This window comes from Erpetoichthys calabaricus, chromosome 3, assembly GCF_900747795.2.
Source record: "Erpetoichthys calabaricus chromosome 3, fErpCal1.3, whole genome shotgun sequence".
Taxonomy (NCBI): domain Eukaryota; kingdom Metazoa; phylum Chordata; class Cladistia; order Polypteriformes; family Polypteridae; genus Erpetoichthys; species Erpetoichthys calabaricus.
The window spans coordinates 86,847,328-86,862,738 of NC_041396.2; the positions used below are offsets into that span (position 1 = coordinate 86,847,328).

At 39.5% G+C, this 15,411-nt stretch overlaps 1 protein-coding gene across 1 annotated transcript in view; it reads left to right on the forward strand.

The window, feature by feature from the left end:
- The window catches only part of LOC114648169 (mitochondrial carrier homolog 1-like), a 38,387-nt gene extending 31,262 nt beyond the window's left edge, over nt 1–7,125 (forward strand). The window contains exon 12 of the mRNA XM_028797043.2: nt 1,246–7,125. Coding sequence (XP_028652876.1) covers nt 1,246–1,320 — 75 coding nt within the window. The 3' untranslated portion in view covers nt 1,321–7,125. The remainder of the gene's footprint in view (nt 1–1,245) is intronic.
- Nucleotides 7,126–15,411: the final 8,286 nt, after the last annotated feature.

The following is a 15,411-nucleotide window of genomic DNA, read 5'->3' on the forward strand; positions in this document are numbered from 1 at the left end:
TCGCAAACGCTTGATTGCAGTTATTGCTGCTAAGGGAGGCCCAACCAGTTATTAGGTTCAGGGGGCAATTACTTTTTCACACAGGGCCATGTAGGTTTGGATTGTTTTTTCTCCCTAAATAATAAAAACCACCATTTACAAACCGCATTTTGTGTTTACTTGTGTTATATTTGACTAATGTTTAAATGTGTTTGATGATCAGAAACATTTTGTGTGACAAACATGCAAAAGAATAAGAAATCAGGAAGGGGGCAAATAGTTTTTCACACCACTGTATGAACCTTGAAGAAAATGACCTGTAACACAGCCAAACATAATACATTCTTGTGTTTTATAAATACATTTAGCCCTTCGTGTGCTAAGAAGTAAATAACATCTGTTCCCTTTTTACATCTCCAACCTGAGCTAACAAATATTTACAGAATGTACACTGGCCACTGCTTCAACCTGTCACACTGTTTCAACATATCGTTAGCAAATGGTTGAATGAAAATTAAACTGACACTTTATTAATATGCATCTTTTACCAGATTGCATGCAGCACACTCTTTTTGCTTGGCTGTGTGATTGAGGTGTGTAAAGGTGCAGTGAACTGATGTGTGCTTCTTGACATACACTCAGTGCTGCTGGGATAATAATAATGAAGGTATTTAACTTTAATAAAATAAGTATTGCATTGGGTTAATTGTTACTTTAAACAGTAATCAAACTATATAATATACATAACTTTTAACGCGTTACCCCCACTGCTTGTGAAATTGTACTGCTGAGCTTAGCATTGTAAATTTTGCTCTTCAACATTACAATGCTGGAGTATTGACAGATTATTTCAACCAGAAGAAAGATTAATGTGACTACTCAATTATTTGCTTCAGGAAATTGATCTTGTTGACATTTCTACCCTTACCTGCTGAAAGCAGGCGAACAGAGTATAGTGGACATGCATAGACTAACCAGATTAGTTGTAGAGAAATGTTTGTCTGTTAACCAGTTTCCTGTAACTGGAATTAGAATTTTCATGGCACGATAGAAACCGGGTTTCTGTAAATAACCAGGTTATTAAAGCACACGTAAACACATTGATGGAGAAATCCACATATGATTCTGAACGAGTAGTGTTCTGCCGAGGAGACTCAGTGAACAAGTCACTTCCCTTTTGTTTGCTGAGTACTATGATTGAAAATTTCTTAATAATGCAGATGCCTTAGCATTTTAAACTCATCATCTTATTTTTAACTCTTGCAGGGTCATTTATTCCGTGGATCCAGTTTCTTTTTTCGGCGAGTTCCCATGGAGACAGCCAAATTCACAGTAGAATGAAATGAAAAACATTGTTATTTATGTGTCATGGTAAATGGGCTCTATGATATTGTTAAATTGATAAGTATGACCATTTTTACATTTTAAGATATTAATTTTGGAATTACCTGTTTTATTATATTTTAAGGAAGAAAATATTTTTACACAGCAATTATTTTTGTCTCCATCTTAAGATTCTATATTTTTTTTCCTAATGATGTTTTTTTTTTTGCCCTTTTAACTCTGTACAAGAATCATTACAGTGGTACAGTATACATGAAAATTTTAGTAAAATATCTTAAATGGAGACTGAAGAAATTTTTATTATATAAACACAGGATTTAAAATTTCCATAGGGCAATTAATTATATCTAACTCATATTTTATGGGAGTACTTTTTATTATTTTTTGGCTACAGAGTATAACTTAGGGATGACATTTTAAAAACAAGTACAGTCAACTTTTAATTTTTTTTTTGGTAAAACCTACATTGTGGTCAGGGTATGACTCTTGATATACTCGTGCAAGATGCTGTTCTATGGTGGTGAGAATAAGATCCTCCTGGGGTCCATCACAAATGTGTGAACAGAGTTAAATGACCTAGGACCTGTATTTATTTAAAGTTTTGCTGTACTGGTAATGGCACTGTGTTAGTCCATTTCTAAGACTCGATGGTCACTGTATTGAAGTCTGTTTAAGAATACATGTGACTAGTTCAGTAAGAGTGCAGAGATTTTCATGGAAACAAAGTTGACGAAATGGCCAAAGGAAGCCCTTGTACTTTTCACAAGTGCTCGTTTTGTACATACTGTAAAAAGAGTTAATATGTCCTGATAATTTTTTACTTTACTGTTATTCTGATGCTAACAACAGTAAGGAGTTTATCCTTCAAACTAAATGTATAACCAGGTAAACAGAAACATACAGTTAAGTGAAGAAGTAAATACATCCCTTGGAAATTGTTCTTCAGGTAAACAGTGGCAACAGATACATGTGATACACTTGAATAAAAACACAAGACTCATTATTTATTCAGCAAAAATTTAAATCGAAGTAATGGTCTACAGGGGAAAACGTAAGTACACCCTTGGTCTCAGAAGCTGGTTTTGCCCCCTTTAACAGAAATGACTTTTTGTAGGCATTTTGCATAACTGCCCATCACTCTCTGACATTGCCTCGGTGAAATTTTGGACTGCTCCTCGATTCAACATTCCTTCAGTTCCAAGATGTTTGTCGCTTTTCTTGCGTGTACTACCTGTTTCAGTTCCCCCCACACCATTTCAGTTGGATTCAAACAGGCCTTTGACTAAGCTATTCCATTACCCTCCATTTCATCTTTTGAGCCATTCTTTAGTGGATTTGCTAGTGTGCTTCAGTTCATTATCATGTTGATAGGTCCATTTCCAGTTCACCCTTAACTTTCATGTTTTCCTCAAGCACACTTTGATGTGATGCAGAATTCATAGTTGAGTGAATAACTCCAACCTGTCCAGGCTTTGAGGCAACAAAGCAACCCCAAATGATAACATTTCCACCATTTCCGAGTTGGTATAAGGTTCTTCTCATGAAATGCTGTTTTTAGTTTGTGACAAACATTTCTACTGTTACTGTGACCAAACAACTCTTTCTTAGATTTATTTGTCTAGAGCCCAATGTTCCAGGTGACCCCGTCTTTAAACACAAAGGCAATGTCAAACTGCAATGTTGTGCTAATGTTCTTTTTGGACAGCAAAGGCTTTTTCCTGGTGCATCTCACTTGCATGTCAAATTTGTGCAATCTCTTTCTGACTGCAGATGCCTGCACCAACTTTTGCAAGAGTTACCTGCAGTTTCCCCAGTGACATTTTAGGGTTCTTGAAGACTTTTTAGTATCAAAAGGTCAGCTATTAGGTTGGATTTGCTGGGTTAACCAGTCCTGGACAAATTAGCAGTCACTTGAAATCTACATCACTGGTAAATGATTTTCTTTACAGTGGAATCATTGTTTTTTAATAATTCAGCAATCTTTAATTCCCTTGCCAGACTTACAAGCATCCCCAACCTTCTTTCTGAGGGCCTTGAAGAGCTCTTCTAAAATAGCATGATGACACCACACACATCAGTAACAAAAGAGAACACCAGAGTCTCTAATTTGGACCAGTACCACCTGCATACTCCCTAAGAAGGTTCTAAATATTGGCACCCAATTTGGAACACTTGATTCTAATTTTATAGATTTGAAGCGGTGATAAATGTAGGGGTGTACTTAGTCTTTCCACATGACAAATCAGCATTTCTGCTAATTTAGCTTATGAGAATGAGTACACCATGTCAATTGTATGTGTCATTTGTTCAAGTATATCACCTTTATATGGAGGACTGGTACGGTTTGCATGAAGATCTACTCAAAAATCTTGAAAAAGTCAACAATTCCACGAGGTGTACTTACTTTTTCTCATTCCTGTATCTTATTAAGTAGCACTTGCATTTTAAGGTTGTTGCTTTTACATTGACAAGTTACTATTTGCAGAAATGAGAGGGGAAGTTAATATCCTGTATTTATGACAAATTCAAGGTCTTTGTTGTTAAACTATTTGTATACCAAAAAAAAAAAAAAACTCAAAGTTCTGTAAGTACTTATCAAAATGTTAACAATGATGTTTTTATTAATATATTTATTTTACTTGAATAAGGATGTTTGGGAGATTAGCTTTATCAATATGCAAGTCAGAACTAGCAAATTAATAAGACTAAACTCAAACAGCTTCCATATTTTATTGCTGCATTTCTATTACAAACACAAAACCACAGCAAAATTGCTAGATAAGCCAACTCTTGACAAGTTTACAGTATTATTTGAAATTCATTCTAATTCCATAAAATATTGCACCTTTCTTAATATTGTGCTATTTTTCCTCATATTGTAGCATGGATCAATGCTGCAAGACATCTTAAATATGCACAAGCCAGTATTGTTTTTGATTAAATCTTAGACTTTTAGCTAAAGTATATTTTAATTACAGACACCTTTTAGTTATGTGCATTATTTGTATACACAACTAAGCAACATCTTCTAGGTTTAAGGTTACTTAAGTAGATCTGTTTTCCAACGGTCTGTTCATAACTTTACTGATTTTGATTTTTTTATTTTGGCAAGTACAGATCATACAGTAGCACTGGTGCAAGATTTAAGATTTTGGAGTATTAACTACAAAGACCTATACAGAACTAGTCTAAAATGTAATAAAGATAAATTTATTTTGCTGTAAAAAATTCAATTTCAAAATGTTTTTTTTTTAACAAGGCTTAGCTTTAAGACTGGTGCTATGAACAGAATTTTCCTTACCATTTTAATCAAAATTACACAAACCACAAGAAGTCATTCAGAACAACAAAAATATAATTACATTCACATTTTAAAAAATGTCAGTGGGGATGAGGATTTGAGAGCACACAGTGGTTACTGCTTCAGAGGCCTGGGGTTTGATTCCCATCTCAGTTTGCATACTCTGTGTGGCTGTGTTTGGTTTTGTTTCTCTGTATAATCTGACTTTGCTCTCACATCCTAAAGATGGGCAAGTCTGGTGGTGCCAACTGCTGCTGGAAAAAGCCTCAGCACCTCCAAACCAAAAACTGGAATAAGTGGGTTAAAAAAAAGGGGTGGATATCCATCCATCCATTATCCAAGCCGCTGAATCCGAACACAGGGTCACGGGGGTCTGCTGGAGCCAATCCCAGCCAACACAGGGAACCAATCCTGGGCAGGGTGCCAACCCACCGCAGGACACACACAAACACACCCACACACCAAGCACACACTAGGGCCAATTTAGAATCACCAATCCACCTAACCTGCATGTCTTTGGACTGGAGGAAACCGGAGCACCCGGAGGAAACCCACGCAGACACGGGAAGAACATGCAAACTCCACGCAGGGTGGACCCGGGAAGCGAACCCAGGTCTCCTAACTGCGAGGCAGCAGCGCTACCACTGCGCCACCGTGCCGCCCCAGGGGTGGATAGATGAGTCTAAATTTCAGATCACCTCATGTGGAAAGCTTCTTTATTTTTACAGTCTGTTAAGACCAAAAATTAAAAGTAAGACCAAACATGGGAACTTTTTGCAGTTCTCTTTGTTTTGCTCATGTTTAGGAAAAGTATTTAGTTCCTTGCTATATAACAGACATGCCTAAAATACAATATCTTACATTATCCCCGTTATCCTAACTACAGGGTCACGGGGGTCTGCTGGAGCCAATCCCAGCCAACACAGGGCGCAAGGCAGGAAACAAACCCCAGGCAGGGTGCCAGCCCACAGCAGTTATCCCCATTATCTAACAGATAATAACAGGAACGACACTATGCATTTAGATGGTAAGGTTTTACTTGTGTAGACACCGGGGCAACTAATAATTAAGTTTCAGGGTATACAAACTCCCCACCCTCAAAATGATGTGTAAGTGTATGTCTCTCACAGCCCTCCGTTTATGAGGGTCTTAACAGAATTTATATCCACCTTTTGAATGGCTTCATTATGTGTTGACAAATACTTGTGTATAAAGTTTCTCCAGCATTGGCAGTGGTTTGCCAGTCTTGTGGAATCCTTTGAGTGACATATTAAGATGCATGTTTGTGGCACAAGCAGCTCTGGGAGTATACCCACCACAAGTAAACTCTCAAAACTACCATATGTGTTGTATTTTGGTAATCTGCATCTCAGTAGCTGACATGGGGTTAAATTCCTGAAAATACAAAAGAAACTGTGAGTGACAAGTCAAGCAAACTCAATTAAAGAGTCAAGTTTTTAACTGTCAGTGTACACTTACGTTACATTAGGATGCCTGAGCCTGACACCGTAGCACTTAGCAAAATACAGAAACAAAAAACCCTGCACAGGACATCAGTCCACTGAGGGGAGTACATACTGTACGTACATGCCCTCGCTATCTAGACTAGGACACCCAACAGTTATATAAACTCTCTGATGTGAAAGAAAACTAGAACATCTTGAAAAAGCCTTTTTAGATATGGGGAGAAGGTACAGGCTCTTCCTCTGGCCAGGATTTGAACTTGGGCCCTGGAGATATGAAGCAGTGTCACTAACCATTACACCACAAACACTTTCATGTCATACATATTAAAATAAAAACTGAATTGTCTTTTTCGTCAATGATGTGCCAAATTACTGCCATCATTATTTAGCTGTCAAAAACAATACAAACCTACAGACTTGACCTCCTTTTATAACAACTCCAGTTTCTTACAGAGAGGAATACAGGCGAGTTTACACTCATGAGGCCCCTCAATCTCTCTACTTGTTTAGGTTCCTTATTTCTGTATCTGGTCGAGCTTTTAACTGACTGATCCAGTAATCTAATGCAGAGATGGCACAGTGTCCACCTCAACAACCCTGTCAGGGCAGTTTACTCAACGGCAGCAGCCTGCTCTGTTTAAAAAGGTGCTTTCTGGGTTTTTTTGTAAATAAATTTTATCCTCTTGTACCCACAATGTATTCACTTATCATAGGAGCCAAATACATACATTGATTTTTTTTGTAAAGGCAAAGCAAGTCATTGGAGAATGAAACACTACACTACATAGCACTTTCTAACTGGTCGAGACTTTTAAGTGTAAGTTAGATGTATTAGGAATAATGATGTGTGACTTTCTTGCTTGTAACCCCGATTTGGACAAAGCAAGTTTTAAAGGTGATCAGATGGATGGATGTTAACTTTCTTCTGAAAATGTTGTCTACTTTAATTATTTTGCTTCCCAACTGAATTGTAAACAATTTTGTCTGTAAAAATCTCTTAAATTTTGGGATAATAAAAAAGATAATGCTGGTATACTATGCAGTCTTATTTATATCTATGTGCAAGGTGCAATATATTTATTTACACCAGTAACGGCACTTGACTTGAGCATTCCTAGTTTCATCCTCTTTCTCTGTATGTTTAGCATTCGTTTGCTCAGAAGTTGACACGCTTGCTGTTTCCTGAGCAGCTCTTCTTTTCTCCACCTTAGCGGCCCGCTTCTTCTTTTCTTTGGTCGGCATCTTTTCGCGTTAAAGCTGATTAAGTCAGCGTTTGTGTTGCAATTACTTAGTACGTTTTCTTTAATTTTTCACTTAAGCTGGCACTCAAGTCTTCAATCTGCCTCAAGAATGATTTTAAATATGAAGAGGTAGGGGAAGTGACGGCAAAGGTGGTAGGGATGACGACGGTGCCCGTACCCATGTGCTTCATGGCCGCCCTAGCTGCCGAGAGTTGATTCTACAATAAAAAAAATAAAAAGAGGAATAACCTTGGAGGTCAATCAACACCCCGAAAGCAGATAGTAGATGTCACGTAGTGTATGTGTACCAAATTTCAGGTCAATACGTCAAAGGGTTTGCGAGCTACAGGTGATTTAAAATTCTGGACAAACGAACAGCCACAGTAGTGTATTATATAAGAAGATTATAAATTCATTCCAATATATGGCACATCACTAATATTAATGCTGAATATTCTCAACAATGTGTAACTGCCAGACAGACAGAAATTTATGTATACACTAGCGTTCAAAACTTTCCAGAAATGTATACTTTTATAGTAATGTACTGTATGTATTTTTTTCATGGTAACATTAAATTGATTTAAAAATATAGCTAATATTATTGTTATAAATCCATCCATCCATTTTCCAACCCATTGAATCCGAACACAGGGTCACGAGGGTCTGCTGGAGCCAATCCCAGCCAACACAGGGCACAAGGCAGTATTGTTACAAACGGCTGCTTGAAATGACTGTTTTTAAATTTATTAATCACATTTGGCTGCAAATCTCTGTTTTCAGCCACCATTACTCCAGTGTCCTAATTGTAAACTGCCTTAGCTCATTCTTAGTCATTTTCAATGCTAACTGGTTATTACAGAAACCTTTGTAATTGCTTTAGTACAGCAGAAACCTGATGTTTTGTTCAATAAACCAAGTAAATTGTCTTTCCTTGAGTTACAAGGAACTGGAATTTCTAAAGTTCTGGGCTCAAATATGGCCAACATGATCCATTGTTGTGTTGTGAAACGGAGGTCATCCCATGCGGCAGATTTCCAAGAAACTGAAGATTTCAAACAAAGATGTCCACTGCTGCCTTGAGAGAAGAGGACAAGAATATCAGAGTTGGTCATTTGTCAAACCAACGGAGGACCTTGTAACGCATCTGTTACTTCCTTAAGTACACACCAAATACCAGTGTCATCTGCAACAGATGAAAGACAACTGCTGGATGCTAGCCCTAAAGGCAAATAAAAATAAAAAAGGTTAATAGATAGCTAAAATCGGCAAATATTTTTAATCACCCAGCTCTCCATCATCATTCTAATGTGTGCATTCGTTTGGCTATTATAACATTTTCACTAGAGCAAGCTCTTATGGCATTTGTCAAAAATCAGTCCTAAGGGCATCTTGGGCTTTACTGTGGCAAGCAGAATACCTTAAAGGAAGTGTGGAGAAGTACGAGTAGGGGTGGATGGGAGGACATAGCTATGACCACATGAGAAGGAGGTTGAAAGCCCAACTATAGAATTATGTTTTTTCAGAAGTGACACCCCTCCATTTCGTCTATTGTAAATTAGGGTAAAATGCTTAAGGTTAGATCTTGTTATTCCAGAAAAATCCAGAAGTCAGCAACCCAACTTCAACATATTTAGTGGGTGGGAGGGATAAAACATAGAATTTAATAAATGAAAATGGGTGCAGTGTGACAAGAATTAAGCTTAGATTATTTGTTAAAGGAGGTTTTTACATTAAAGAAGACCCAACAGTAGTATGGAGAATCAGTGACTAAGGCAGAGCTAAACTCCTAAATATCTGACATCATTAATTACAGGAGCATTAAGAGGCAAAAGAAATGTACTAGCGTAGTTGTACAAATTTTTTAACTTTCTATTTTAGTTTTTATTTTGAGAGAATCATTTGAGATCAATTTGATAAAGATTAAGAAATCCATGCTGAGATTACATAGCAACGGTATTGTAGAAAACAACATATGTGCTTGTAAAAGACTCTTGTCAGGCTATTTTTGCTCCAGCCATCTTTATAGAAAGTTATCTTCTGAACAAAGTGCGTCTCACTTGTGTCAATATATTGAAATATTACTTTGGCATCACTAGGCATTTTAAAGTTCAGATCAGGTACATCACAGTGCCATTTGAAAGCAAGTAACTTACACAGCCTCCTAGACCTTAAATAAACTGGTATACCAGAACACTTTCTCATTTTTTAGGTTTGATTGACTGAGGTGACCAAACAGTAGCTTTCTGCAAAAACAATGTTGAAGTCTGTTGACCAGAATAATCTTTTTTATGTTCGTGAGAACATTTTTTTCAGCATGATATGGTCCTCAACCTCTTTTAAAATCTCTTTATAGGTGCAGTGTGTTAAAAATTGTTGGACTCCTTCATTTTAATTCTATAATCCACACAGCCATTTTACCAATTATATATCGGCACTTTGGAGAACAACACTGACAGTAGTAAGTACATCCACACAGGACTTCCCCATTTATGACCAATTCTTTGCTGTGTGTCCAAGTTCAAAAACATGTTCTGTCTAGGTATCTGATAACCATCACGCTGATAAGGCTACATTCCCATATAGAGAAAAATGAGGGACGGTCAGCAGAAATGTTCTCCCTAAGGGCCAGGTTGTTAAGAGCAAAACATTTCAGTGACATTAAGCTGTGAGTACTACTGTTATGCAAGTTAAAATATCCATTTGAAAATAATGTGACATTTGTATACATTACAGCACCAGCCACAGGGGATGCACAAGCCAGTTGTGTTTCTTCGCGCCAGTCCCAAGCCCAGATAAATGGTGACGGTTATGTCAGGAAGGGCATCCGGTATAAAATTTTGCCAAATCAATATGCGGACAACAATACAAATTTCCATACCGGATCGGTCGAGCCCCGGGTTAATAACGACCGCCACCAGTACTGTTAGCCAACAGGGTGCTGGCAGAAATTGGGCTACTGTTGGCTGAAGAAGAAGAAGGAGAAGAAGAGGGGGGAGACGTGTCCAGAGGCAGGAGGAGAGGAGGAAGGTAAAGAGAGTGGAACTGAGGGTAGGAACTTTGAATGTTGGCAGTATGACTGGTAAGGGGAGAGAGTTATGAGACGAAATGGAAGGGGAGTAAGGCCAGGTGGATCGGAGGTGGATTCAAATTGTTCTATCATGGTGTGGATAGGAGGAGAAATGGAGTAGGAGTTATTCTGAAGGAACAGTATGTCAAGAGTGTTTTGCAGGTAAAAAGAGTGTCAGACAGACTAATGATTATGAAGCTGGAAATTGGACGTCTGATGATGAATGTTGTTAGTGTATATGCACCGCAAGTTGGGTGTGCAATAGATGAGAAAGAAGATTTTTGGAGTGAGTTGGATGAAGTGATGAACAGTGTACCCAAGGGACAGAAAGTGGTGATTGGAGCGGATTTCAATGGACATGTTGGTGAAGGGAACAGAGGAGACGAGGCAATGAGTAGGTATGGTGTCAAGGAGAGGAATAAAGAAGGTCAGAGGATAGTGGATTTTGCCAAAAGATGGACATGGCTGTGGTGAATACGTATTTTAAGAAGAGGGAGGAACAAAGGGTTACATACAAGAGTGGAGGAAGATGCACACAGGTAGATTACATCCTATGCAGAAGAGTCGATCTGAAGGAGATTGAAGACTGCAAAATAGTGGCAGTGGAAAGTGTAGTTAAGCAGCATAGGATGGTGGTCTGTAGGATGACGTTGGAGATCAAGAAGAGGAAGAGAGTGAGGGCAGAGCCAAGGATCAAATGGTGGAAGTTGAAAAAGTTAAGACAGCAAGGTTGAGTTTAGGGAGAAGGTGAGACAGGCACTGGGTGGTAGTGAAGAGTTACCAGACAGCTGGGAAACTACAGCAGATGTAGCAAGGGTGACAGCAAGAAGGGTGCTTTGCGTGACATCTGGAAAGAGGAAGGAGGAAAAGGAAACCTGGTGGTGGAATGGGGAAGTACAGTACAGTATACAGAGGAAGAGGATGGCAAAGAAGAAGTGGGATAGTCAGAGAGATGCAGAAAGTAGACAAGAGTACAAGAAGATAAGGCGCAAGGTGAAGAGAAAGGTGGCGAAGGCTGAAGGAAAATTGTATGACGAGTTGTATGAGAGGTTGGACACTAAAGAGGGAGAAAAGGACCTGTACTGATTGGCTAGACAGAGGGACTGAGCCGAGAAAGATGTGCAGTAGATAAGGGAAATAAAGGATAAAGATGGAAACATACTCACAACTGAGGAGAGTGTGTTGAGCAGATGGAAAGAGTACTTTGAGAGGCTTATGAATGAAGAGAACGAGAGAGAGAGAGAAGAGGTTAGATGATGTGGAGATAGTGAATCAGGAAGTGCAACAGATTAGCAAGGAGGACGTAAGGACAGCTATGAAGAGGATGAAGAATGGAAAAGCCGCTGGTCCAGATGACATACCTGTGGAAGCATGGAGGTGTTTAGGAGAGATGGCAGTGGAGTTTTTAAGGATGCCTGAGGAGTGGAGAAGAAGTGTACTGGTGCCAATATTTAAGAATAAGGGGGATGTGAAGGACTGTAGTAACTACAGGGGGATAAAATTGATGAGCCACAGCATGAAGTTATGGGAAAGAGTAGTGGAAGCTAGGTTACGAAGTGAGGTGATGATTAGTGAGCAGCAGTATGCTTTCATACGATGATGCGATGTCTGCTCTGAAGGTGTTGATGGAAAAGTATAGAGAAGGCCAGGAGATGCATTGCATCTTTGTGGACCTGGAGAAAGCATATGACAGGGTGCCTTGAGAAGAGTTGTGATATTGTATGAGGAAGTCGGGAGTGGCAGAGAAGTATAAAAGAGTTGTACAGGATATGTACGAGTGAAGTGTGACTGTGGTGAGGTCTGCGGTAGAAGTGACGGATACATTCAAGGTGGAGGCGGGATTACATCAGGGATCGGCTCCGAGTACTTTCTTATTTGCAATGGTGATGGACAGGTTGGCAGATGAGATTAGACAGGAGTCCCCGTGGACTATGATGTTTGCTGATGACATTGTGATCTGTAGCGATAGTAGGGAGCAGGTTGAGGAGACCCTGGAGAGGTGGACATACAGTGCATCCGGAAAGAATTCACAGCACATCACTTTTTCCACATTTTGTTATGTTACAGCCTTATTCCAAAATGGATTAAATTCATTTTTTTCCTCAGAATTCTACACACAACACCCCATAATGACAATGTGAAAAAAGTTTACTTGAGATTTTTGCAAATTTATTAAAAATAAAAAAATTGAGAAAGCACATGTACATAAGTATTCACAGCCTTTGCCATGAAGCTCAAAATTGAGCTCAGGTGCATCCTTTTCCCCCTGATCATCCTTGAGATGTTTCTGCAGCTTAACTGGAGTCCACCTGTGGTAAATTCAGTTGATTGGACATGATTTGGAAAGGCACACACCTGTCTATATAAGGTCCCACAGTTGACAGTTCATGTCAGAGCACAAACCAAGCATGAAGTCAAAGGAATTGTCTGTAGACCTCTGAGACAGGATTGTCTCGAGGCACAAATCTGGGGACGGTTACAGAAAAATTTCTGCTGCTTTGAAGGTCCCAATGAGCACAGTGGCCTCCATCATCTGTAAGTGGAAGAAGTTCGAAACCACCAGGACTCTTCCTAGAGCTGGCCGGTCATCTAAACTGAGCGATCGGGGGAGAAGGGCCTTTGTTAGGGAGGTGACCAAGAACCCGATGGTCACTCTGTCAGAGCTCCAGAGGTCCTCTGTGGAGAGAGAACAACTTCCCAGAAGGACAACCATCTCTGCAGCAATCCACCAATGAGGCCTGTATGGTAGAGTGGCCAGACAGAAGCCACTCCTTAGTAAAAGGCACATGGCAGCCCACCTGGAGTTTGCCAAAAGGCACCTGAAGGACTCTCAATCCATGAGAAAGAAAATTCTCTGGTCTGATGAGACAAAGATTGAACTCTTTGGTGTGAATGCCAGGCGTCACGTTTGGAGGAAACCAGGCACCGCTCATCACCAGGCCAATACCATCCCTACAGTGAAGCATGGTGGTGGCAGCATCATGCTGTGGGGATGTTTTTCAGCGGCAGCGACTGGAAGACGACTAGTCAGGATAAAGGGAAAGATGACTGCAGCAATGTACAGAGACATCCTGGATGAAAACCTGCTCCAGAGCGCTCTTGACCTCAGACTGGGGCGACGGTTCATCTTTCAGCAGGACAACGACCCTAAGCACACAGCCAAGATATCAAAGGAGTGGCTTCAGGACAACTCTGTGAATGTTCTTGAGTGGCCCAGCCAGAGCCCAGACTTGAATCTGATTGAACATCTCTGGAGAGATCTTAAAATGGCTGTGCACCGATGCTTCCGATCCAACCTGATGGAGCTTGAGAGGTGCTGCAAAGAGGAATGGGCGAAACTGGCCAAGGATAGGTGTGCCAAGCTTGTGGCATCATATTCAAAAAGACTTGAGGCTGTAATTGCTGCCAAAGGTGCATCAACAAAGTATTGAGCAAAGGCTGTGAATACTTATGTACATGGGATTTCTTAGTTTTAAAATTTTTAATAAATTTGCAAAAACCTCAAGCAAACTTTTTTCATGTTGTCATTATGGGGTGTTGTGTGTAGAATTCTGAGGAAAAAAATGAATTTAATCCATTTTGGAATAAGGCTGTAACATAAAATGTGGAAAAAGTGATGCGCTGTGAATACTTTCCGAATGCACTGTATGCTCTAGAGAGGAGAGAAATGAAGGTCAGTAGGAACAAGACAGAATACATGTGTGTAAATGAGAGGGAGGTCAGTGGAATGGTGAGGATGCAAGGAGTAGAGTTGGCGAAGGTGGATGACTTTAAATACTTGGGATCAATAGTACAGAGTAATGGGGATTGTGGAAGAGAGGTGAAAAAGAGAGTGCAGGCAGGGTGGAGTGGGTGGAGAAGAGTGTCAGGAGTGATTTGTGAAAGACGGATATCAGCAAGAGTGAAAGGGAAGGTGTACAGGATGGTAGTGAGACCAGCTATGTTATATGGGTTGAAGACGGTGGCACTGACCAGAAAGCAGAAGACAGAGCTGGAGGTAGCAGAGTTAAAGATGCCAAGATTTGCATTGAGTGTGACGAGGATGGATAGGATTAGAAACGAGTACATTAGAGGGTCAGCTCAAGTTGGACGGTTGGGAGACAAAGTCAGAGAGGCGAGATTGCGTTGGTTTGGACATGTGCAGAGGAGAGATGCTGAGTATATTGGGAGAAGGATGCCAAGGATAGAGCTGCCAGGCAAGAGAAAAAGAGGAAGGCCTAAGAGAAGGTTTATGGATGTGGTGAGAGAGGACATGCAGGTGATGGGTGTAACAGAATAAGATGCAGAAGACAGAAAGATATGGAAGATGATGATCTCGGTCATTGAATCGCCTTAGTTGCTCTTTGCAGTGTTTTATGGAATGTCAGAGAAAATATTAAGAATGTGAAAGTCTAATTAATTTTTGCAATAAATCAGGGATGACTAAGGTAAATCTTAGAGTTGCAATGCCAGTGGTCTCCAAGTATCCATTTAATCCTTGCATACATGTTCCTGGTCAAATTAACGTAGACTGATGCATTTTTGTTCCTAGATACAAAGTGAAGGTTTTACTTCTTTAAGAAAATAAACCATGGACATGAAAGTAATACACCCTGTGATTTCACAAATGTCATTCTCCCCTCATACTCAACCATTAAAATCTACTATTGCCTACTCTGTAAAGATTTTAAAAGAGAAAAAAGATAAAAATCCTTTTTGATTTTTCTCACCTTTACTCCTAATGAGACTAAATTATGCACTTAAAACAGGTAATGAAATAAATTAACTCAGTAAGAGGCCTGTATTAGATAAAGAGTGACAGAGCTGTTGAATCAAATACTTGCAGGTGTCACCATAAATGACTTAACATTCTCACAAAATCTGTAGGAAACTTAGGAGGTTCAATCAGCACCACTTACTCTCCTCCCATTAAATGTAGGATTAAGAATAATGCAGCAGAAATAAAGAAAATATAAATAGCATAAACCAAATTTCAAGTTTTAAATACAAATAAAACACCAATCAAAAGAA